General features: G+C 39.3%; 1 protein-coding gene across 1 annotated transcript in view; it reads right to left on the minus strand.

Moving 5' to 3' along the window:
* The window catches only part of csmd2 (CUB and Sushi multiple domains 2), a 662,931-nt gene that overhangs the window by 98,726 nt on the left and 540,079 nt on the right, over positions 1–24,126 (minus strand). The window contains exons 47-48 of the mRNA XM_034160153.1: positions 23,919–24,032; positions 320–508 (exon numbers count right to left, since the gene is read on the minus strand). Of these exons, the coding sequence (XP_034016044.1) occupies positions 320–508; positions 23,919–24,032 (303 nt within the window). The remainder of the gene's footprint in view (positions 1–319; positions 509–23,918; positions 24,033–24,126) is intronic.

Genomic DNA, 24,126 nt, shown 5'->3' on the forward strand with positions numbered 1-24,126 from the left:
CAGACAGACACTTTCAAACATTCCTTCACACCTTCAGCCACCATCCATTAAAATTCTAAGTTAAAATGTTTATATTTGTATTTCATACTCTTTATATGTAATTAATTAATTATTTTTTCTTTTAATTGTGTGTTTTCAGCAGTGTTGTGTTATAATGTGTCCTTTGAGTTTGGGAATTCTTTACCTGAAGGTCTTATGTTTTATGAACATGTCCAGGGTATGCGCCCAACTGGTAGCAAAACAAATTGTCTCACTGAGGTTAAACAAAAAAAAAAAAAGTTAGTGTCTGCTTTTGAATCACATGCAGTCAATGACTTACCGTCAAATATCTCCAGCTCATCAAACTGTCTGCTCGTCTGAAAGTGTTCAATAGTGAAAGTGATGTTGTAGCCGGGTTCTACTTTAACCACCCACGAGCAGGACTCAAAATGTGGGAACCCGCTGCCTGGTGACTGACTCATTATGACACCTGTGGAGGCCGTGAGTTCTTCATTCATTGGGCAAGTCACTGTGGAGAGTTAAATAAAGTAAATAGTTTGTCAAGAATCATTTGCCCAAAGTCTAACAAGCACAGTGAAGCTCAGTTTGCTGCATCATAGACTGAACAGTTCAAACACATCCCAGCCCACATTCCTGTAATTAGCAGGGGCAAGCATAGACATAATGTAGTCAGAAAGCAGGCAATGAGCCAGTGGGTCCAATAAAGCTCCATCTATTACGCTGAAAAAAATACTGTCTACTTTCATCTGGCACCATTGATGCTGATAGATACAAGGAAAAACCAGTGACGCTATTAATTGAAAAAAAGAGAATCATTGAACTAACTTAAAAATACAATTGGTAAAACCTGAATGAATGAAGTTGTTTGACCTTATGTTTGTAAGTTAGATCAACTCGAGATCAACTAACTTACAAACTTAAAATCAAACAGGTTAATTCATTCAGGTTAACCAACTGTAACACTTTTTTCATGTTGGTTCTTTTTTCTGTGTATTTTAGTCCACCCTGGCATCTTAACATAATGACTGACATTGATATTGTTATATATTATTTTTAATTATAATGTTGGCATGACCAGACATGGGCTCGTTAAGTTAGATACAAGTACACATAAGCTAGGCCTTTTTCACATGGTAATAGACGGACAGACAGACAGACAGATAGACAGATAGATTTATTGTCATTACAAGTACAATGAAATTTCTTCCCACCCAATCACCTTGGACAAAAATACAATTAATCCACAATTATTACAAGTTGAACGTAACAATGGCACATATCAGAATTAGTCATTAATCATCACGGACAGGTGAGGGGTCATGGTTCTGGTAGCAGCTGTCTTTCCAATTCTCCGGTAGGTCAGGGCAGCACATAACCATAAGTACCAGCCCTCCCACGATAAACCAAATATAAATAAATATTTGATATCCTCCACAGAGAGTGGTACCAAGCACGCAACATGCCATTTCTCCCAGGGATCGAGAACATAGCCCACAGGGTAGGTTCCATATGGGCACGGAGGGTCCCCCAGCCCTGATTTACTTGTTGAAAAAAATGGTGTCAATAGCGTTTAGAGACCAGCTGATCAATTCATGGTTAATCCAATACAGATTGAACACTTCACAGTCCGGTGAAGTAGGGGCTTTGAAGGTTGGAGCAGAGATAGAGGAGGAGAGAGGAGAGAGTAGGAGATGTGACCACATTCACCGGCATCCCTGGAGCTTAATTATTATTAAAGATTGAGTTGTTCATTATTTGCATGAGATCTATGTTATAATTTCTCCTGAAGAAGAATTGGATTAACAGAGCTCCACTTTGTTGATGGAGAGCAGCTCACTATTAGGAAAAGCACGGTTGAGGTAATTGTCAGGCTGGTCTTAGAGCAGTAGTCGAAATGCCTTGTTTTATTATATAATGTCACTCCAGCTGCCAGAAGCATATTTTTGGCTGTTGCCCACCTTCATGTGACAGATGTGATGCCATGTCGGTGGCCAACACTCAAATCTGCCTTGAAGCCGTGTTGCTGTGACACATCTGGGAGAACCACATCTATCTCCACATCTAGTCTCCCCCCACCCCCCACTTGTCATCGGTATTTGACCGAGACATGTCCATGACACAATATGACATTTCTTCGTGGTTTCAGCCTGCATTATCAGACATTCCACAGAGCTCCTGTCAACTGTGTTTTGCTGAGATGTTATGAAGCCAAACAGTTTACTCTGTCAGAGCTGTCTGCACTCAGATTGAACCTCCCAAAAATCAAGCTGAAACAAGGAGGAATGCCAATGCTGCATTGTCTATACAACAGACTTTTATTTCCCTTTTTAAACTTGCTCATCTAGTCCTTGCACACAAGAAAAACACAAGAAAAAAATGTCAGGATTTCTGTATCCATAGATGTGGTTGCAAATTGGTTGATGTACCACTATACAGTAGGTCACTGGTGTCATGTCACAGTCAAAGTCAAAGGAGATGAGGATCAAGGCGGATTTCTCCTCAACATTTGTTTTTGTTTTTATTCAGTGTGTTTAAATGGTATGTGCTGAAGTGCACTGGATGTTTAATTCAATAATTTGACCATGTACATATTACCAACTGCACTAGCTCTTACTTGAACATGAAATATATAAAATTTAACTTATTTCATTCCTGATGTACTTGATATGTGTGTTTTACATAATACTGAATGTAAAAAGTAAGTCCCTTTGGCTGCTCCCTTGTTTGCACAAGGCAGCAGGGAGTTTGTGGGGTCGCCACAGCAAATCCAAGGTGGATCTGCATGTTGAATTGCCACAGGTTTTATGCCGGATGCCCTTCCTGATGCAACTCCACGTTACATGGGGAAATGTGGCAGGGGTGGGATTTGAACCCGGAGCTTCTGAACTGAAACCAAGCGCATTAACCACTTGGCCACCACCCCTGCATTACATAATACTGAATGTAATTATGTATTATGTATGTTGTAATATCAATGTATATGTCATGTTGGACTATGTTCATATTTGGGTTTTTGGGTTGCTTGTTTTTTGGTTTGTGTTCATGTTCACCATGTTCTCTTGTCTTGTGTCTGGGGTTTGGGTTCTGGGTGTGTTGTTCCTTTTGTTTGCCATGCTTCTGTCCTGAATGTTCTCACACACCTGTGCCTAATTTTACCTCGATACCGCCTATTGTTTAAGCCCTCTGTTTTTCCTGATGTATTTGCCAGTTCGTTGTCCTTTGTCTCATCGCAACCAGCCTTCTCATGGTCCTTGCTTGTTGTTGTTGCCATGCTGTGTTTTTGAACCATCTGCCTGTTTTTTGTCCTCCAGTATAGTCTCATAATTTGGATACAACTGTTGATTTTTATGTGTACTGACCTCTGTCTGTTTATGGAATAAACCCTTATTCTAGTCTAAATTGAAAAATTGAAAAATAAAAAATTATAGTCAAAATTGTGTATACCTGACAAGACAAGACTGAATACAAGACCAAGTCTGAACCAAAGTGCTCAACATTACTGTCTTTTTTCCCCATCTTCAAAGGTTTAATTAGATGATCCAACAAGTATAAGAAGCTCATTTTGTGTGGTCTTAAGACATTGTCATTCTCTGCTTCACTTCTTCCATGAACATATGGAATCCTAAGAGTCTATTTTGGTATGCACACATTTACATAGTTTGATTACTGAAGGGGTCTCTGCTGGAACACATCTTAACAGCTTGCTAAGATCCTCAAAGTTAAACCAATTTCAAACTCACACAAAACCTAGAGATGAAATGCCAACTAAAGGCTATTCTAACAATCACTGATGAAATCAAAAACAGCAATGTAAGATGATGTGAGTGTGATTAATGACCATTTCAGCACAGAAGCACACAGGACCATGTGATATCTGTGAGCATGGATGTGTGTGTTTCCAACAAGCATTGCACAAATTATAGCCACTGGTGGCAGTGCTCCTGTTGTGTGCCACTGACTATTTAAATACTCAAACCTGTTCTGCCTTTAGGCAAGGCAGCATTTGGCAATGGCCGTCCTTCATTAGAGCAAGAAATACTGAAAACTATTATTCATTTGTGGGTCAGTATGAGTGTGTACAAATTTGTTTTATTGTGCATTGGTGTTGGTGCACTATTGGGTATAACACTTGGCTTGCACATCCTCCTGTCTGTGTGCATGGAATTGAACAGATTATTAAATCCACAGGGGAAGTAAACTATGGCAGAATGCCTGATAAACACTGTTTGCATATAGCTGTCACTGTTTCTTTAACCTTGCAAAGGAGCAGTTAATGTTAGGTCAGCTGTCAGAAAAATTGGCTTCAAATTGATGTCACACAATGAACTTCCAAAGTAGTGTTTGTATTTCTCAATGACTGATGTAAATGAAGTCCAAGACATATTCAGTGACTCAGAAATGGTCATGTATCCATCCCATGACTTGTCAATAAAATTCTCAAAGTGATGATTTACTCCTTTTATTTTGAATGAATTGCCCCGTCCCAACATTTTATATTTTCCATAGTGTCAACTTTTTTTCTGATTTACTGATTTGTGGTTGTAGATTCTGGCATGTCTATTCAAGTGCATTCCTGACACTGTTGGTACATTACTGGTATCACTACAGCATTACAGGTAATTACTTGGCCAGTTAGCTGTCATGGATGTTCTTGCATGAGCCACACTTGAATATGGCAAATGAAATACTTATGACAAACTGTCAGCAACACCAACACACCAAGGTGGCACGGTGGCTTAGTGGTTAGCACTGATGCCTCACAGCAAGAAGTTCGTGGGATTGGTTCCCACCCTTTCTATGTGGAGTTTGCATGTTCTCCCCGTGTCTGCGTGGTTTCCTCCGGGCCCTCCGGTTTCCTCCCACAATCAAAACATTCTTATTTAGGGTCTGCTCCTTCTCTGTCCCTGACCAAAGCAATGTCTCTCCATCTGGAGTGGACCCCGGGCACCAGACTGTGGCTGCCCACTGCCCCTAGTGTTGGATTGTGGTCTAACTGTAATTATGATGGGTTAAATGCAGAGGCTAAATTTTGTTGTATGTATGCACAATGACAATAAAGGCACTATTGTATTCTATTCTGATGTCATGGACCAACAGTAATCCGAGATTCCATAAAAGCCACTGGTCACTCGTAAGACCAAGCAAACATTTTGCATGTCATACAGGAGTAATTTGCTTTCTAGCATGTCAGGGAATACAATTTCCACGGTGTGTCCAAATGATCTTGTTGCTCTATAAATCCACAAAGTACTTTTGACATCTCACTTTGGATGAAAAAGTGACATTAATCTACTCTGATCTGAAATTCTAACATGACAGCCACTATCTCTGAAGTAATTTTTTAACCTCAGGCACCTTGGTGGGTGTGTTTCAAATGACTTTGATCCATCGCTGATTGGGAGAGACTGATTGCACATCTAAGTGTAAAAAAAAAGCCCTTACATACATGTCTTCCGATGTGCTTTCAGCTCATCTTGGAGAGCTATAGACTGCAACTTACACTAATTGACTTTGAAACTAGAAAATGTGACAAAAGTCCAAAAGTACAGGAACCTCCAGGGTTGCAGTCAAAACATTGTTTGTAGATTGATGAGACTTAAAGATTTGGCTGCCTCCAGATGAAATGTTGATCAACACGATGAATGTGATGCAACTGCTATTCCTTCTCCATGCTGTTTCTTCTTTGTGCAACACAACCTGATTTTGACAGCTTTGAAGGCTGTCAAAAGTGTCTGTCAGTGTGTCTGCTCCAAAGCAATGTTGACATGCACACCTGTAGCGTGCATTAGCCTTAATGACAAGTTGCATAATGCTCAATTTTTGTCTGATTAAAGGCAAGCAAGTTGCTGCGTTCTTGATCATTTTCTGAATGTGTTTGAATATGCATAATATTCAACATGCAACCAGGGAACAGCAGTAGTCAAGATGTAAAATGAAAAGGGTCTGTACCAGGAGTTGTGCAGCATGCTCCATTTATTGTAAACAATGTTCTGATCAAATATACAAGATATGAAGAGAGGAAATGTGTTTGGAAAAAGGTCAGCCAGCGGTGAATTATTAACCAGTCTGAAATTAAAGTAGATGATTTGGCCAGAAGGACAGGAAACACAGCCATTAATGGACTCAGCCACAGGTTAAAAAAAAATAAAAGAAGCTATTTTACCAATTTGTTGATGTCGGAGAGGCAAGGTGAGAATGTGTAGACATACGGCATTGGACAGGCAAGGCCAAGTGTCATTAGCATAGTAATGTTATGACAAAGCAAGTGGGAGGTATAGAAAACTAAAAAAAAAAAAAAAAAGGGACAAAACAGAGAAAAGGAGAGATCCCAGGTGTGATCTTTGAGGTATACCCAGGGGAAAGCACAATGCTTTAGAGCAGTGTAGCCAGGTGTATTGTATTCACAATGCCATGAACACTGCCATCTACTGGCCAGTAGATGACGGTGTTCATGGCAGTATGAACACCCTTTGCCACCACACATTTGCTTAAAGTGCTGAATCCACTTAAACCAAATTTTCTGTTTTCAAATTGTTTTAACAAATGAAAAAAAAATACATCTTTACAAATACAGATTTATGTGTAAAACCTAACACACATTTCAGAAAGTTGTGTGTTAGCAACCAACCAACCACTCATGTCAGACGCGACATTAATTTCAGTAACTTGTCTGGAATTGGTTTGTTTAAAATTATAACCATAAGTCAAAACTGTCTGCCTGTGCATGACTTGTGTGATATGCCGGCGGGTCTGTATGGTGTAAAGAGAAATTATCTTTTTACCCCTCCCTTGTGCTTTCTCTCTGGTAGTCAGCTCTCTTCTGCCTGCAGAGGATAGAGCTGTACCACTCATAGCTGTCTGTCTGCTACAAAACATGTAACAGGCAGTCACTAAAATCTTTGATTTCAGACTGTATAAATGTTTTTAAACTGTTAAGCTTTATTCACTATACCTGCAAAAATATGTTAGTGGTCTAAAAATTATCTGAATTAAATTTATCAGAAGCTAGTTGGTCCGCTGATGGTTTTCTGAAGTTATCTGAAAAGATAATCTGCTAACAAAAATGTTAGCTTTGATAATTAGAGGTTAGCAGATTAGCAGAACTGTGCCCACCACTGTGTTTGGATGACATCAAGTCCAGCTGCCAACTCGTTATACCAGAGTCAATTGAAAGAATTATACTGGCGATGACCAACCTGGAGGGGAGTTGTGTGTTTGGGGACACGTGGAGAGAATTAGACCTGGTAGACCTGCAAGCCAACATGGGTCTGTTGATTCTAGCAGGAGTGTATCACTCAAACAATGAGTCAAACTAAAGTAAGGGAAGGGGGTTGAACACGGCAGAAGGGTATGAATGTGTAACTGGTGTGGAAAATGGGTGCAGTCAGAGGTGTAGAGGGTGAAGAGCAGCAGGCCCAGCACAGAGCCTTGAGGATAACCGCTCCTGAGCATATGTGAGGGGCAATCCTGACTCCTGAAGTTCTTAATCCAAAGACATGTTTTAAAAGAATCCTAAACTTTTCTGGAGCTTATAATATTTTTGCATGCCATTCCAGCACTTCTTTTTTTTGCGTTGCAATATTTTTCCATTACCTTGCTAAACATTTTTGCTTCCCATTTTGCCTTTACTTGAACACACATTTCTGCTCTATTATCTTGCACCACAGAGCGTAACACCACAGTATGGATATAAATGAACAGATGCTGCAGTAATGAAGAACTGCTCAGTTTGCTTGTAAATAAAATGTACTAAGGGACACATCTAACAGCTGGTAAAAGGCAGTTTCAAAATTAAAAAGGTTATCTTAACACTGAGTGGCCAAAGGGAAAAAAAAAATTGTATAAGAGAAATGACAATCTTAAGTAATCCCTTTTGCCTACATAGAAAATGTTCATGTATGCAACAACGACTGAGCCATTAGTTTACCATTAAAGGATGAAGTGGCAGATAAGTGCAAACAGACATTTACTTAAGTGCATTCTGATGTTCAAATCTGAGCACGTGTGCATCATTACACAATATATCAAGCTTGCAGTATTGCAGTTCTGATGGACACCTTCACTAGAGTCATTACTTAATTAACATAAAACAATGAGTGATACAATGGTAACAAGCTGCTTAAAGAGAATGGGTGACATTGGTATTGGCATTAGCGTGGTTCAAGCTTGAACAAGTCCAAGATGACAGTGAATATGTAAGACATTCTGTGGGTTTGTTATGATAATGCAAAAGGACAATGTACATGCAACAGCATAGGGACAGGGAAAAAGCAATCTAAAGAACAAACATAACAGGGAAGTCGAGTTAGAGAGGAAGTAGACAAAGGGGCAAAATCTAAATCTCGCATGGCTGGAAACTAATGTGATTGGTGTTATGCAGATTTATCAAAAATCTGTTTGGGCGGATAAACAGGGATTTTCAAACATCAAAGCTCATTGTGCTTCATTAATAAATTCAAGCAAAGACTTTAAATGGATGTAGTAGCTTTGTGTGTGTCGTGATGGAACTCTCTGTGATCACTCAAGAACAAATGCAGTTACACTTTTTCCCAATTGCTAAGACATATTTCTTGAAAGCAGCTCTCCTTTTCTCTAAACTGTGAACACAAGCTACATTCACAAAACCCCAGACTCTTCTTGCAAAACCAAACTTTCACCTCAAAACAGTTCAATCTGTGCTTAAAACTGAACTATGTTGTCAAATCGTGCACCAAGTCGATCAAAATGAACAACCCATTATAGGCGAAATGCATGTTGCAAAAAAAAAAAAAAACCCTGTGCATTTAGCACTTGGACATAGTTAAAAAAAAAAAGTACAAATCACAGAAATCCTGTGCATTTACTGTACATGTAGCACTTGTACAGTACAAAAACAAACACAAATCATGTGCATTTAGCACTTGTATACAGTAAGCCTACGTAAAAATAAAGTACAAAATATACATGGAATACTAGGCTTAGAAACAACAATACAGTACATTGGCACAGTGATGTATTGAAACATGTGTTTACTTATAGTATACTGTGGTACAGTGTATAGTGTAGTCATACAGTAATTCCTGTCAACATTAACATACTATAATGTCTGAAAAGGTAATTATCTGTTCGTTTCTCTAAATCTTCAGATTCTGGTGGACACAGTGAGTCTACTGATGCTTGATTGGACCCTTTGTCCAGCCTCCCTGATGCTCATACTGCCGACAAGAGCACGGTCAATCACAGTAGCTCTGATTTCATCAGATATGACTGTTCTTTGTCTTCACTGACCACCTCGACAACCTCTCACACCAACTCCTCTCAGATTTCTATCCATTGTAGTGCCCATGTTCCCTCACATTATTGGCCACAAGTGTGATCAAGCTTGAGTTGTTGTGTTCAACTGGTGACTTTTGCCACCTGTGCTCACCATTATGCCACACAGGTGGATCACAATGAAAATGTGTTGGCAAGTTGTGTCTAAACAGGTGAAAAGTGCTTATGGCTTTGCCAAAAGAGTGACTGATTCAATCAGTGGGTTTAGGCAACTGAGTATTTGGTTCAGACAACAGGGTTTAGTGTTTTAGCAATTAAGAAAACAAAAATGTAAGAGCTGTGGCTCTGAAACACCCCAATTTATTCAAATACCAGTCAAGCAAATACTGTAACAACCAATGGGATGCTCAGATAGCAGAAAATATGTGGTTATTACCTCTGGCAATGGAGTTGGAGGTTATGTTTTTGCCCATTTTTTTGTCTGTTTATTTGATGGCGAACAACCCGGAGCCCACAATTTTTCTTATATCACCATTTTTTATTTTTTTTATTTTATTTTTGTAACTGAAGACTCGTATCTTGCTTGGCAAGAACTGATTCATTTTCAATGTGAAAGATCAATGTTAGGACAAATCTTGGAAAACTGGAAAAATTCCAATCTTTAACAGTGAATGAATTTTCAAAAATTCATAGCTGTAAAAAAGATTGAATTGATTTTATTTTTGAGAGCATTATGTAGGATGCATCATTTATTGACTGACAGTTTGATCCGAAGTTTGATCAGGATCAGTGGCAGCATGGTGGCTTAGTGGTTAGCACTGTTGCCTCACAGCAAGAAGGTTATGGGGTTCGATTCCCGCCTGTGGCCTTTCTAAGTGGAGTTTGCGTGTTCTCCCAGTGTTTGCGTGGGTTCACTCCAGGTGCTCCAGGTGCTTTCACTGCCCTAAATTTGAACATCTCACTTTTAACAGACTCTCTCTGCAATAAAAACTATGAATCATTATTCATATTCCCAAAATATCAGTCACCTATGTTTACCTCTGTATATACGCAAATAAATGTGTAAATATTACACCAGTGGTTTTATTGTGTTCAGATGAAACAGAGGTTTAATCAATTGTGTCAGGAAATTATGACTTTCAGATCAGAGACTCAATATTAATGTTGTGTCTGAATATGAAGGCGGTGCCACTTATGGTTTAATTCATTTTCATATTTAATTAAAAACTGTCTTAACTATTTTTTTATTACATAAATTATTGTGCCGTAGAAGGCGCTATAAACATTACATTTAATGATAAAACTAATTACTCATTACTTATTCGGGTCCCTAAAAGAGAGGCCATATAGAGGCCATTCAAAATTAAATATTAATAAAATATTAACATTTACATTCCTTACATTTGGTGTTCCATGGTAGGCACACAAATCGTGTATAAAGCAATAAACAATTTACTTCCAGCAAATATTAAAAATATGTTTTTTAACAGATCAGGGGATTGCAGTCTGAGGGGGAAATTTAATTTAAAGCATCAGTGGGCACGAACAACATTAAAAGGTTTCTGTATTCTGTCTGTGGGGTGACGATGTGGAACAGATTGGGAGTGGGGCTCAAGCAATGTCCAAGCATGAACCAGTTCAAACAGCGGTACAAAAATATGTTTTTTTCTAGTATAGGGAGGAGGAAGGGTAATGAGGGTTAGGGTGTTTTGTTTTTTGCTTCGGCTTGTAAATATATAGTATTTTGTATGTAAGTAGGTATGTGTAGGTGTATATTTATGTTTGTGTATATATGTGTGTATATGTGTATATATATATATATATATATATATATATATATATATATGTTTGTGTATATATACATATATAATATATATATATATATATATATATATATATATATATATATATATATATACAGTGTTGCCACAGTTACTTTGAAAAAGTAACTTAGTTACTTTACTGATTACTCAATTGTAAAAGTAACTTAGTTACTTTACTGATTACTCAATTGTAAAGTACTAAGTTAGATTACTAGTTACTTTTTTAGTTACTTTTCCCAGCTGCCGACAACACCCTCTGCCACCTCAACATGACAATGATACCTGTTTGCCAAAGTCACTTTATAGTCACCCTTTCTTGACTTCAATGAAATAATACTTGTTTTATAAAAAGTAAAATAAAGACCTCTTTCTTGACCTCATATTTAACTGTTGACAGCACTGTACAGTAAAACTTGCAATTTCGAGCCTACATTGTTTATAAAGGTAACTATTAAATTCTAACATTTTCTAACATTTAAATTCTCTCTAAACATTTTACTTGTCGAAATTATTATTATTTTAAGCAATATTAGTTGTAGTAAAAAACGGCTTCAAAATTGCACCTTTAATCTAGGGGTGTTGTGGGGGAGGGGGCACATCCTTGCCCCACGCCCCCATTCCATCTAGATTCGCCCCTGCTTTGGCGTTTGAGCACAAAGAATGGATAGATAGGTAAGAAAGTTTTATTGCGTTTTCACATCATGTGGTCCTCAGAAAGAGAGTTTAGGTGCATTTGAGTGGAAAATAGTGTTAGTTGTTGACGCGTCGCAGAGGATCAGCTGTTTTTAACGACCAGATACAGAGCGGCTCAGCTCAGAATTCTAAATAAAGGAGGAAAAAAAGTATAAAAATGTCTTTGTAAAGTTCAGTGCAGGTGTGCTGATCACCGCGCTTTAAGAGGTGAGGACGAGTCGAGCAGCTGCAAAAAACCGCGGATTAAAAGCTCACAGCTCACTTAAAGTGGGCAGTTCAGTCGAATCCCGACCTCCTGCCCACAGACCAAGTTTAATGCTGTTATCGACCCACAATGAAAAATAATAGTAACGCACAGTGACATGGAGAAGTAACTTTAATCTGATTACTGATTTGGAAAGATTAACGCGTTAGATTACTCGTTACTAAAAAAAGTGGTCAGATTAGAGTAACGCGTTACTAAGTAACGCGTTACCGGCATCACTGTATATATATATATATATATATATATATGTATTGATATCGGTTTAGGTGTGTAGGAATCTATGTGTATATGTGGCAAAGGGTATTACTGGTTGTGGGGAAGAAGGGGTAGGAATAAATAAGGTGATGCTTCACCCTACCCCTTTTCGGACATGTTGGGTACACAGTAGGAACTTTTTTGTTGTTGTCTTTACTGATCTATCTTGTAATTGTTGTTGTATCAAATGTTCGAAATAAACAGTTTTCATTCATTCATTCATTCATTCATTCATTCATTCATAAAGATTATTAATATTTCAAATTGGCACAATATATTTTGTTGCCCATGTGGAACAATATTATTAATAGTTACATTTTGTTCCATATTTTGATGCCTGTAGTGATGCATATTAATTATTAACATTAAACAAAAAAAAAATTTAAAGTAATTACCTTTTCCTGCATAGATACATCACCAACATCACTAAACACCTTTATCCAGAGACCTCATTACCACAAAAAGCTTTTCCCAGACATTTCTTGGTCTATTCTTGAGGACATCACTGTCAAGACAGACAGATCTGTCTGTAAAAGTGTGCAAGATACACTGTCTTCAAGGACAAAAAAGAGAACAGGGGAAAAAAGGAAGCTGTTATGTAAGTACATAAGTTGGATGCTTGTGGGCTCAGGAGAGATGTGGTGTACAAGGGAGGAGGGAGTGCAGATGAAGGGAATGTAGAGAATAAGAGATGCTACCAGCGCTGAGGGGCAAGCAATGTTGCAGAACCTGCAATGAAGCTCCAGAAGTCCTCCCCAGAAGAACAACATCCACTGCCACTTGTACACAGTACACAACATAGGCAAATATGTGAGAGTGAGTTAAAAAAGGGAGAGGGTGACGGGGCAGCTAGTCATACAGGGAAGGCTGTGCTTGTCAGGGCTGAAAGTCGTGATGTGATAGGTGCAGCTGCAGCCGATATGTCCCCTGCATTTCAATGAGGTGCACACTTCATTTCATCCCTGGCTTCAAGCCAAGTCTCTGTAAGTGTCCCCCAGTTTTACTTACTTCCTGATCTCACTTTCTCATCATCCATCTGTTGATTAGTTGATCTTGTATGGACCTTTATTTTGCATGTTTGTCTTTTATCAATAATTGCAGGCATGTGCCTTGAATCACTGCACTCCAACTCAGGATGCCATAGGAAGTGCACAGCAAAGCTCAAGCATCATTGCTGGTTTTCAACAAACACAGTTGTCCTTCTCATTTCTTGTGCCTATGTTGTATAATGAGCTAGTTTATTTATGCGTATCTGGATGCCCAGATACTCAAAATAAGGTGTGGTCAACTATGGAGTGGGTGTTGGGCAGAGATGTGGTAACCAGCAAATTGCACGCTTTTGATGGCAAGGAAAGGTTTATTGACCTTGACTTCACAGCCAATGCTGTGATCTTTGCCGGTTAAATGGATACCCCAATTGCAGCACTTGATAGACTGAGTTAGGAATTGGAGTGTTTGGGTTTACAATTGTTCTTTTAATGACTTTCTGGACTCAGCCATCAGAAATGTATCTGTATGTGGTGAAAAATGTTGAAATGTAAAGCAATTCAGTTATCTTGACAGGGAGACTCGTGTCTCTTTGTGCTCCAACTTTGAGACCAAAAGATGCCTGGGAAGAGCTTCTGGAGTCATTAGATCACTGGACAGAGGTGTGTGGTGATGCCAGTATCATTGCAGTAGATCAAAGGGTTTTTTTTTGGTCCTGGTGCAATCTGTCCCTTTGCATGGTTGTGAGAACTGAACTCTAACCAGTGACTTAAGGCAAGAACTGCTCATCTCTGATACTCGGTCTCTTTGGAAGCTCTTTGGGTACTACTGGAATGACTTGGCATCAAATGATAATCACATAAAATAAAGGTTCAAAGAAGGTAACATCAACATTTTGGATATGTGGCATGTTTCTCTACACATGATCCAGCACATAGGTGCCTGGATGTGGGGATGGACTGGTTATCTGCCTGGGTGTTTGTCATCATGGACCAAAGGTGGTTCTGTGGTCTTGTGGATGCAGTGAAGTTCAGCACTAGCACATGCTCCAAGGCTTGACTTGATGTCAGATGCAATGCTGGTGTATTGATATTGTGAGGCTGTTTGATTTCCCTGTTTGATTGTATCATGTAAATTTAAATTATTTCAGTACTCAGTACTATTTCAAGTACTGCTATCATTTATCATTAACCCACATCACTCCAGATTCCATCTACTACATTGCTTCATCCCAGTCAGTTTATTTTAGATTGGATTAGATTGGAAAGAACTTGATTTATCCCTTGGGAATATTCCCTCAGGGAAACTGAGGTTCCAGCAGCATTGTATAGCAGCACACGAGGTAAGAAGCACACAGAGCATCAAAGTGAAAGCAAAAAGATAAATAAATAAAAAAAAATTGCAAAGTATAAATATAAATACACATATATAAATACCAGACAGACTGACTGCTGCTGGTTTACTGGCTACTACTGTTCCTCTCCTTCCCATTCTCTGTCTTCATGAGGAGTTGTACAGGCTGATGGCCTGAGGGAGTTTTTCAGTCTGTTGGTATAGCACTCAGGAAGGAGCAGCCTGTGGCTGAAGAAGCTCCTCTGGGGGATCCTCTGGTTTTATGCAGTCTACTTCATTTCAGTCAACACTGGGCTCCTTTAACTTACATGATCTGCGTCATTCCCATCCATCAACCTGTTCTGCGTCTATGAAAGATGAGTATTTTTTTCTTCAAAGAGAAGGAGGGACTTGAAAATTTTAAATTGCCTGTCCCTGGAATAATGGGTCTCTCAAGATCAGGACAACAATTAATTATCAAAAACTACAATTAGAGTTAAACTGTATGTGTGAGCAATTGTAAATAAAACTAACAACCATTAGGGCCTCTTCACACATAGTGCAAAGTTTGGTCAAAGTGCGCACTAAGCCGGAAGTGTATGCAAAACATGTAGAGTCATACATGCCTCTAATGCCTCGTAAACCTGTTGCTACAACTATTTGCACACTCCAGCGGCTGAAAGACAGAGTGTTCTCTGTGCAAACCCATCACACCTCTCACGGCAGGTGTCGGCCAAATTTCAGCTGACACGTATGAACATCTAACACCGCTCGCATGGCACTTACAAAATGTGTGGCCATTTGAACTCTTGGCACGACAACAGACTGTAGACAATCACTGTCGTACTCGCAGTGAAATTTGTCTAAGTTCCCCACGAGCGTGATTTTTCAAATCAAATCAATTTTATTTATATAGCACCAAATCACAACAAACAGTTGCCCCAAGGCACTTTATATTGTAAGGCAAAAGCCATACAATAATTACAGAAAAACCCCAAGGTCAAAACGACCCCCTATGAGCAAGCACTTGGCGACAGTGGGAAGTAAAAACTCCCTTTTAACAGGAAGAAACCTCCAGCAGAACCAGGCTCAGGGAGGGGCAGTCTTCTGCTGGGACTGGGTGGGGCTGAGGGAGAGAATCAGGAAAAATACATGCTGTGGAAGAGAGCAGAGATCAATCACTAATGATAAATGCAGAGTGGTGCATACAGAGCAAAAAGAGGTGAATAAAAAGAAACAGTGCATCATGGGAACCCCCCAGCAGTCTATAGCAGCATAACTAAGGGATGGTTCAGGGTCACCTGATCCAACCCTAACTATAACCTTTAGCAAAAAGGAACGTTTTAAGCTTAATCTTAAAAGTAGAGAGTGTCTCCCTGAAGGCTCTGCCTCCCACTCTACTCTTACAAACCCTAGGAACTACAAGTAAGCCTGCAGTCTGAGAGCAAAGTGCTCTATTGGGGTGATATGGTAGTATGAGGTCCTCAAGATAAGATGGGACCTGATTATTCAAAACCTTTTAAGTAAGAAGAAGAATTTTAAATTCTATTCTGGAATTAACAGGGAGCCAATGAAGAGAGGCCAATATGGGTGAAATATGCTCTCTCCTTCCAGTCCCTGTCAGTACTCTAGCTGCAGCATTTTGAATTAACTGAAGGCTTTTCAGGGAACTTTTAGGACAACCTGATAATAATGAATTACAATAGTCCAGCCTAGAAGAAATAAATGCATGAATTATCTTTTCAGCATTACTCTGAGGCAAGACCTTTCTAATTTTAGAGATATTGCGCAAATGCAAAAAGCAGTCCTACATATTTGCTTAATATGCGCATTGAAGGACATATCCTGATCAAAAATGACTCCAAGATTTATCACAGTATTACTGGAGGTCAGGGTAATGCCATCCAGAGTAAGGATCTGGTTAGACACTATGTTTCTAAGATTTGTGGGGCCAAGTACAATAACTTCAGTTTTATCTAAATTTAAAAGCAGGAAATTAGAAGTCATCCATGTCTTTATGTCTGAAAGACATTCCTGCAGTTGAACTATTTGGTGTGTGTCCTCTGGCTTCATGGATAGATAAAGCTGGGTATCATCTGCGTAACAATGAAAATTTAAGCAATGCTTTCTAATAATACTGCCTAAGGGAAGCATGTATAAAGTGAATGAAATCGGTCCTAGCACAGAACCTCGTGGAACTCCATAATTAACCTTAGTCCGTGAAGAAGACTCCCCATTTACATGAACAAATTCAAGCACACACACTGGTACGTGGGTGTGTGCACTCCACTGACAGCAGATGTGGCTTCCGACAGAAGCAGCTGTGGGGATCTGTCGTTCTGGACATCCCACCATGACAACACCTACTGTGTTTGGACATACATGGACTAACAACTGTCCACTGTGATGCTCCTATGTCTGATTGGTGTACTTACTAGGACATAAAAAAAACATATATCATCGTGGCGACAAGCTGCAGTGAGTGAGCAGGCGCCCGGATCGGACATTGACAGCCTGCCAGATTGAAACGGACCGTCAGATCAGAACAAGCAGCAGGCGATCTGACGTCACATCACCCACGAGAGCTCTGTTCCACATGAGGTGGTGTCTGTGCTGCAGCGCGCAGTCCACAAGACATGCATCTTGTGCAGAACACGCACACGGGGCAACTGGACACACCAAACCAGTAGATATCGACATGATCAGAGCACACTGCTTCTCATTCATGTTATTTCATGACTGTATGTCAGTGACCATGAGTCATCACCAGAGGAACAGAGATAATATTTGTATTGCTCACTTGATAAATGTGGTGTTTTTATATGGTGTGTGATTTTATTTTATTTTTTTTGTAATACTTCCATGTCCTTCCTGATATGAGGCAGATTCCTGCAGCTATCAAAGGACAGTTCTGTAGCTCAGTGGTAAAGTTTCTGACTGGCAGTCAGAGCTTTTGGAAGGCACGGGTTTAGTCCCGTAGGATGTTTTTTTTTTTTTAATTCCACATAAGTATCGTGATATGGTCCCCACAGGTACCAGCTGTTTTTTTTTTTTTTTTTTATTCCACATGAGCAGTGCGATGTGGTCCCACAGGTACCAGCTGGTTTTTATTTTTTATTTATTCCACATAAGCGGTGCGATGTGGTGCACCTCACACTGTTCCTGCTCGAAAGACACCGTCACGTACACAAACCTTCGCACCGGGATCGTACATGTTTGTGGTGCGCTAAATTGAACTGTTTTGCCATATTTGACCAAACTTCGCACTTTGTGTGAAGGGGCCCTTAGACAATGTTTTGGTCACTGGCTTTCACTTAAACATGTAGTTAGTTTTCAGCAATTTTAGCGGTGAGGATACAGATTCCACTGACCGAATACCCTATCCTCACCCCTCCCTTTACACCCAGTGGCATGCTCATGCTTTGCAAGCATTCGAGCTTAAGTGAAATGGAACTGGAACATAACGAAATAACCAGGACTGACACACTGATTTGTATGACAGATCACACAAAACCATAAAAATCACAACAGACAGAAAATATCATCTATGGGAGCAGATTGGACGGACTCTTGATGTTGCTGGTGAGTGGTGTGCTGTTGTCACTGCATGTATTGGAAGAATGTTTTTAGCTGTTTATTGATGCCATAGAAACAAAACAAATGCTCAACTGTTTTTCTTTTTTATCAAAATGCTGGGATGAAGCACTCCCTAGCAGCATGCAAGAGCTTTTGTGCCCTCCCACATCTTGTTACAAAGACAAATGTTTTCAGATGTTGATTTCTTAATGCTTGTTAGCTGGGTTTTGGCAGTAGTATGCAAGCTAGCATTAATTAATTTGAGCCAACAAAAACACAAAGTCACAGAATGTTCAGATGCTTCTCAGTAAAGTTAGACTTCCTGTTCCATAGAGTGCATGTCAATGCAGTCTTGGTTTGACCCCTAAAAACAAACCATCATTTTGTCAAAAGCCATGCCTTTGTTGATCGAAGTTTTTGCCTGAGGTCAGTCTGATTCCCTGTTGGGTTGACTGGCTTCAGCAGATAAAACATTATGTTTTGTTGTCTTTTAGTTGGAGCCTGTTTTGTGCTGGGAGGTGCTCATTTGATGGTGTTAGCTGCACAATCAATTCTGAAAAAAAGTAGTTGCTGATGATGCTGTTGAGGGCAAGGCATTTGGGATTGTGCACAAATGTCACAGCCTACGTAAGCAAGAGTCATCAGGAGATGACATATCTCCCTGGTCGCCACAAATCAGGAATACAAAGTGGGATCCAGTGGTCACAAATGAATCATACACAATGGAGCAAATAAGGAAGAGACCTATAACATTCAATCTTAATTCAAATAGGTTTAACAAGAGTTGAGCAGCATGGTGACTTAGTGGTTAGCACTGTTGCCACACAGCAAGAAGGTCATGGGATTGATTCCCATTTGTAGCCTTTCTGAGTGGAGTTTGCATGTTCACTCTGTGTTTGTGTGGGTTCCATCCAGGTGCTCCAGCTTCCACCCACTTCCAAAGACATGCAGATTAGGTGAATTGAAAACTTTAAAAAATTGTCCGTAGGTGTACATGTGCATGTCAATGTCTTTGTTTGTCTATATGTGGCCCTGAGACAGACTGGTCTCCTGTCCTGGGTGTACCCCACTTCACACCCTATGACTGTTGGGACAGGCTCCAGCCCCCCATGACCCTTAAATGGAGTAAGCGGTTGAAGATGAATGAGTGAGTGAACAAGTGTTGTATGACAAAGAGCAGCAATGGAGCATTTTTTTTTTTTTGTCAAAGCAAACATTCCTTTTTACATTATAGAACATATAGGAAGTGGTCCATGAAAATGAAGACACCTGGCTAATGGGAAGACCATGAGCCATTAGGTTACCAAGGCTATGTCCTGTTGACCTTGTCAGTTATCCACTTAAACACATCATCTTCAGAATCTTAATGTGGTGATCGATGTGAAATATGAATGACACTTGAGATATCTCGATAAGAAATGTTACAGACAAAATCTTGAATACCTTGCTGTGACCTTGAAATTGATCCCATGGTAACCACAATCGAATGGTGGTGGGGGATCGCCCAAGTACACACTTATGCTAAATATGAATGAGTTTGGTCAACTGCAGTGGTGGGCACAGATAACCAAAAAATTAACTTCAATAAAATACCAAAAGTTAAAATACCAAAACTCAGAACTCTCATTACGAATTCCAGCGCAATGTCCATTGTTTACTGGTTAGCAAAAATTGCTAATTTCTCAAACAGTATTTGTCCTATCAACTGTCCGTTTTTGCAGCATTTAACCTTGACCGAAAATACATAAAGCATACTTAATGGCAAATGTCAGCTCTCCCTGGTTTCACCATGATGAAAGCCACATGCACGCATGTACGCATAGAAGCCACTTGGAGATTAAACTATAGATGTTTTATGATCTTTAGGCAATAGACCTTAATAGTTTTGTTGAATAACTCAACCCTTTTATTTCCTTTTAATTATGTAATTTTTTATGTTAATTTACTGTTTTTGTATATATACTGTAAATTATTTAGGATAATTTACCTGTGCCAAATCAACATGAAGATCCACCTTGGATTTGCTGTGGCGACCCCGAGTGCAAACAAGGGAGCAGCCGAAGGGACTTACTTACTGTAAATTATTTAGGATCTTATTAACATATATACACAATTCTTCTTCTTCTTCTTCTTATTATTATTATTATTAGTAGTAGTAGTAGTAGTAGTAGTAGTACTGTCCGTATTATTATTATTATTATTATTATTATTGTTGTTTTCATTTTATGTTTATTTATGTTTTATTTTTAAATGGGCCACAATGGAAATAAGTGTTTTCACTTTCTTGTGCAATCCTTTTTTTTTTTTTTTTTTTTAATGTATGTATGGGCTACGGGCCAAAGAATAAACTCTGAACTTTTGGAGTCAACTCAGTTAAAAGTGTAGACCCTATGAATTTTTTTTTAAATGAACAAACAAACAAACCAGCCAGACAAAGAAAGAAAGAGGCAAAAGTAAACACATAACCTCCTCGGTGGAGGTGACAACAACAAAAGTTGGGAACAGGCACCCACTGACTCCTCTGGGAGGGTGATTTCTCAACATGTAGAGAGAATCACAGTAGCAGCGTCTCTCAGCATCGGCAGAGATGGGAACTGCTACCAAATTGTTGTCTGACGTCTGCTCCATGACTGCAGGCAGAAAGAATTCCCTCGGGCTCCACAAATAAAGCATAACTGGAATACTGGGTGAGTAAAATGATGCTGACCTACTATAACCTTGCTTTAAATTAAAAACACACAAAATTCTGTTTGGCACAGGAAGGCAGTGTTTCACATGTGCTGTGATGTGTCCCATTGTGTTTTCTGAGAAGAAAAAGAAAAACTATTTGTTCTGTAAAACAACCATGGCAGGGTTACTGGGACAATGTGTGCTGTGATATGAGCTTTTGAATATCACTCCTTGCATCCACCAGTGGCATTTGTGGCTGCTCAAATTTAATCAAGTATTTTTTTTTTTTTTTGACTGCACGTTATGTGCAACCAGTTCAAGGATTAAAAGCAAAACCCCGAAAACAACTGAAATGTCACAGAGAACAAAATAAAAACCAGAAAAGACATTTTTTTCAGTGTTCTTGAATACTGAACTCTTTTTTAAATGGTAAGTGATTAATATCGATCTATATCTATCTATCTATCTATCTATCTATCTAGATAGATAGATAGATAGACAAATAGATAGATAGATAGATAGATAGATAGATAGATAGATAGATAGATAGATAGATAGATAGATAGATAGATAGATAGATAGATAGATAGATAGATAGATAGATAGATAGATAGATAGATAGATAGATAGATAGATAGATAGATAGATAGATAGATAGATAGATAGATAGATAGATAGATAGATAGATATTTATTTTTTCATTACAAATTTAACCAACAGGAGATAAGTTTTACTTCAATTCTGCAGGCTTTTTGACATAAGGATGGCAGATCTTAGTCAAAGTCAAAATTCTGAGTGAAAGAATGTGTGTATTATATATATATATATATATATATATATATATATATATATATATATATATATTGGTGGGATGAGGAGTTGTGCTATCAATATGTAGACCTGTGTTTGACTCCTGGTCTGCCCTTGGACAAGACACTTTCTACATTGTCTCTGACCACCCAGCTGTAAACAGGTACCAGTGTTGGACAGGGATGTAACTTGTGACAGACTGGTATCTTGTCCAGGAGGAGCTGTAGCCTCTAATCTGCTTCATGCTAGGGGACTTGCTTTTTATTTATGACATCATAAGGCTAGTGCTTAAAACATCACTAAAGAGCTAAAATTAATTGCTGCTTTACAATGTTGAAGAAACTAATGAAAGAAAACTTTTTTAATCTGATCTAAATCAGGTGCAAAATGTAATCAGTTCTTCCCAGAACCAAGGATCATCTGTTATATTTTTATCAAAACTAATCCAACACATTTTGAGAGATCATGCATGAAGGCAAACCACACGTGAATATGTCGGGTTGGTCACTAAACTAAATGGCTGCCCTTCTCTATAGGTTCATAGAGCTAATTTCCAAACAACAACAAAAATTAATAAATACATTGCTGTACCATTCTTGAATGAACAAAGAATGCTTTAACTGTGTGTGGAACAATGGGGAATCAACTGGGGTTCTAATTGCAGGATCACTCTAATCTTTGTGGTGTAAAGTATTTGAGCACTTATGGGAAATTATTACATAGCTTGCACAAAGTCAGTTTGCAAACAGTTTAAAAGAGAACCAAAGTTGTACAAGTTCACATTCTTCTCAAAAACAATGATTTCTTATAGCCTGTCTTTTGGTTTTTAATTATGTTCATGTTAAGTGAAATATTACGTGGAAGTTTCTCTGCACACAGTAAGAATATCACTCCACTTTCATAAATTGTGCAAATCACCAGTAAATAGCCTCATATACGTACCTACTGCAGTGTATTTTAATTAATCTGCACAATTTCCGAGAGGATGGTCACGAAAGAAGATTGGAAAAACACTGACCAGCTGCTGATGTGACAATATACGAGGGCTGTCAATAAAGTAACGGTCCTTTTTATTTTTTTCAAAAACTATATGGATTTCATTCATATGTTTTTACGTCAGACATGCTTGAACCCTCGTGCGCATGCGTGAGTTTTTCCACGCCTGTCGGTGACGTCATTCGCCTGTGAGCACTCCTTGTGGGAGGAGTCGTCCAGCCCCTCGTCGGAATTCCTTTGTCTGAGAAGTTGCTGAGAGACTGGTGCTTTGATCAAAATTTTTTCTAAACCTGTGAGACACATCGAAGTGGACAGGCTCTATTGATCCAGGACGTCGTGAGAAAACAGAGAAGTTTCAGAAGAAGTCGGTTTCAGCATTTTATCCGGATATTCCACTGTTAAAGGAGATTTTTTTAATGAAAGATGTGCGGACGGGTCCGCGCGTCGGGACGCAGCTGCCGCGACGCTCCGCCACAGGAAAAACACCTCTGTTGAAAGCCTTAAGGACAAGTTGGAACATGTCCTGCCTGTTAAACAATTTCTCATATACTCACTCCACTGAAAGCCATCAAAAGCTGCCTGGATTTTACAAATGGTTATCAACACGGAGGTGTTTTTCCTGTGCCGCCGCACCGCGTCGGCTGCATCCCGACGCGCGGATCCGTCCGCACGTCTTTCATTAAAAAAATCTCCTTTAACAGTGGAATATCCGGATAAAATGCTGAAACCGACTTCTTCTGAAACTTCTCTGTTCTCTCACGACATCCTGGATCAATAGAGCCTGAAATGTGGAGGTTTTCAGCTTGAACAGGCTGACGACGGCGGCTGAGAGCGCTGAGCGACGTCTCGCACCGTGGGAAGTCCTTAAAGCGACAGAATCATCTCAAAATCTCTCATCAGCCGTTAAAATTTTCACTGAAAACCAGCTTAATTTTTCAAACCGTGTCCACTTCGATGTGTCTCACAGGTTTAGAAAAAATTTTGATCAAACAACGCGCCAGTCTCTCAGCAACTTCTCAGACAAAGGAATTCCGACGAGGGGCTGGATGACTCCTCCCACAAGGAGTGCTCGCAGGCGAATGACGTCACCGACAGGCGTGGAAAAACTCACGCATGCGCACGAGGGTTCAAGCATGTCTGATGTAAAAACATATGAATGAAATCCATATAGTTTTTGAAAAAAATAAAAAGGACCGTTACTTTATTGACAGCCCTCGTACATTATAAAGAGAGGAACAAAGCATTGACAATTAACTCACCATCACATGAGGGAGGAGGACCCTCAAACTCCAGGTGTGTCCCCAACCGACAGGTCAGGATGCTATTTCCACTTAAATGGTAGCCAGGTAGGCATTGGTAGCGCACTATATCACCTGGACAGAGATAGAGAGAAGCACGATTTAAAATCAGAATGTTCCAACATCGTGATAAGAAACAGGAGTAATTGTAAATTAAAGGGAAAGAAAG

Source organism: Thalassophryne amazonica, chromosome 20 (genome assembly GCF_902500255.1).
Source record: "Thalassophryne amazonica chromosome 20, fThaAma1.1, whole genome shotgun sequence".
NCBI classification, from domain to species: Eukaryota; Metazoa; Chordata; class Actinopteri; order Batrachoidiformes; family Batrachoididae; genus Thalassophryne; species Thalassophryne amazonica.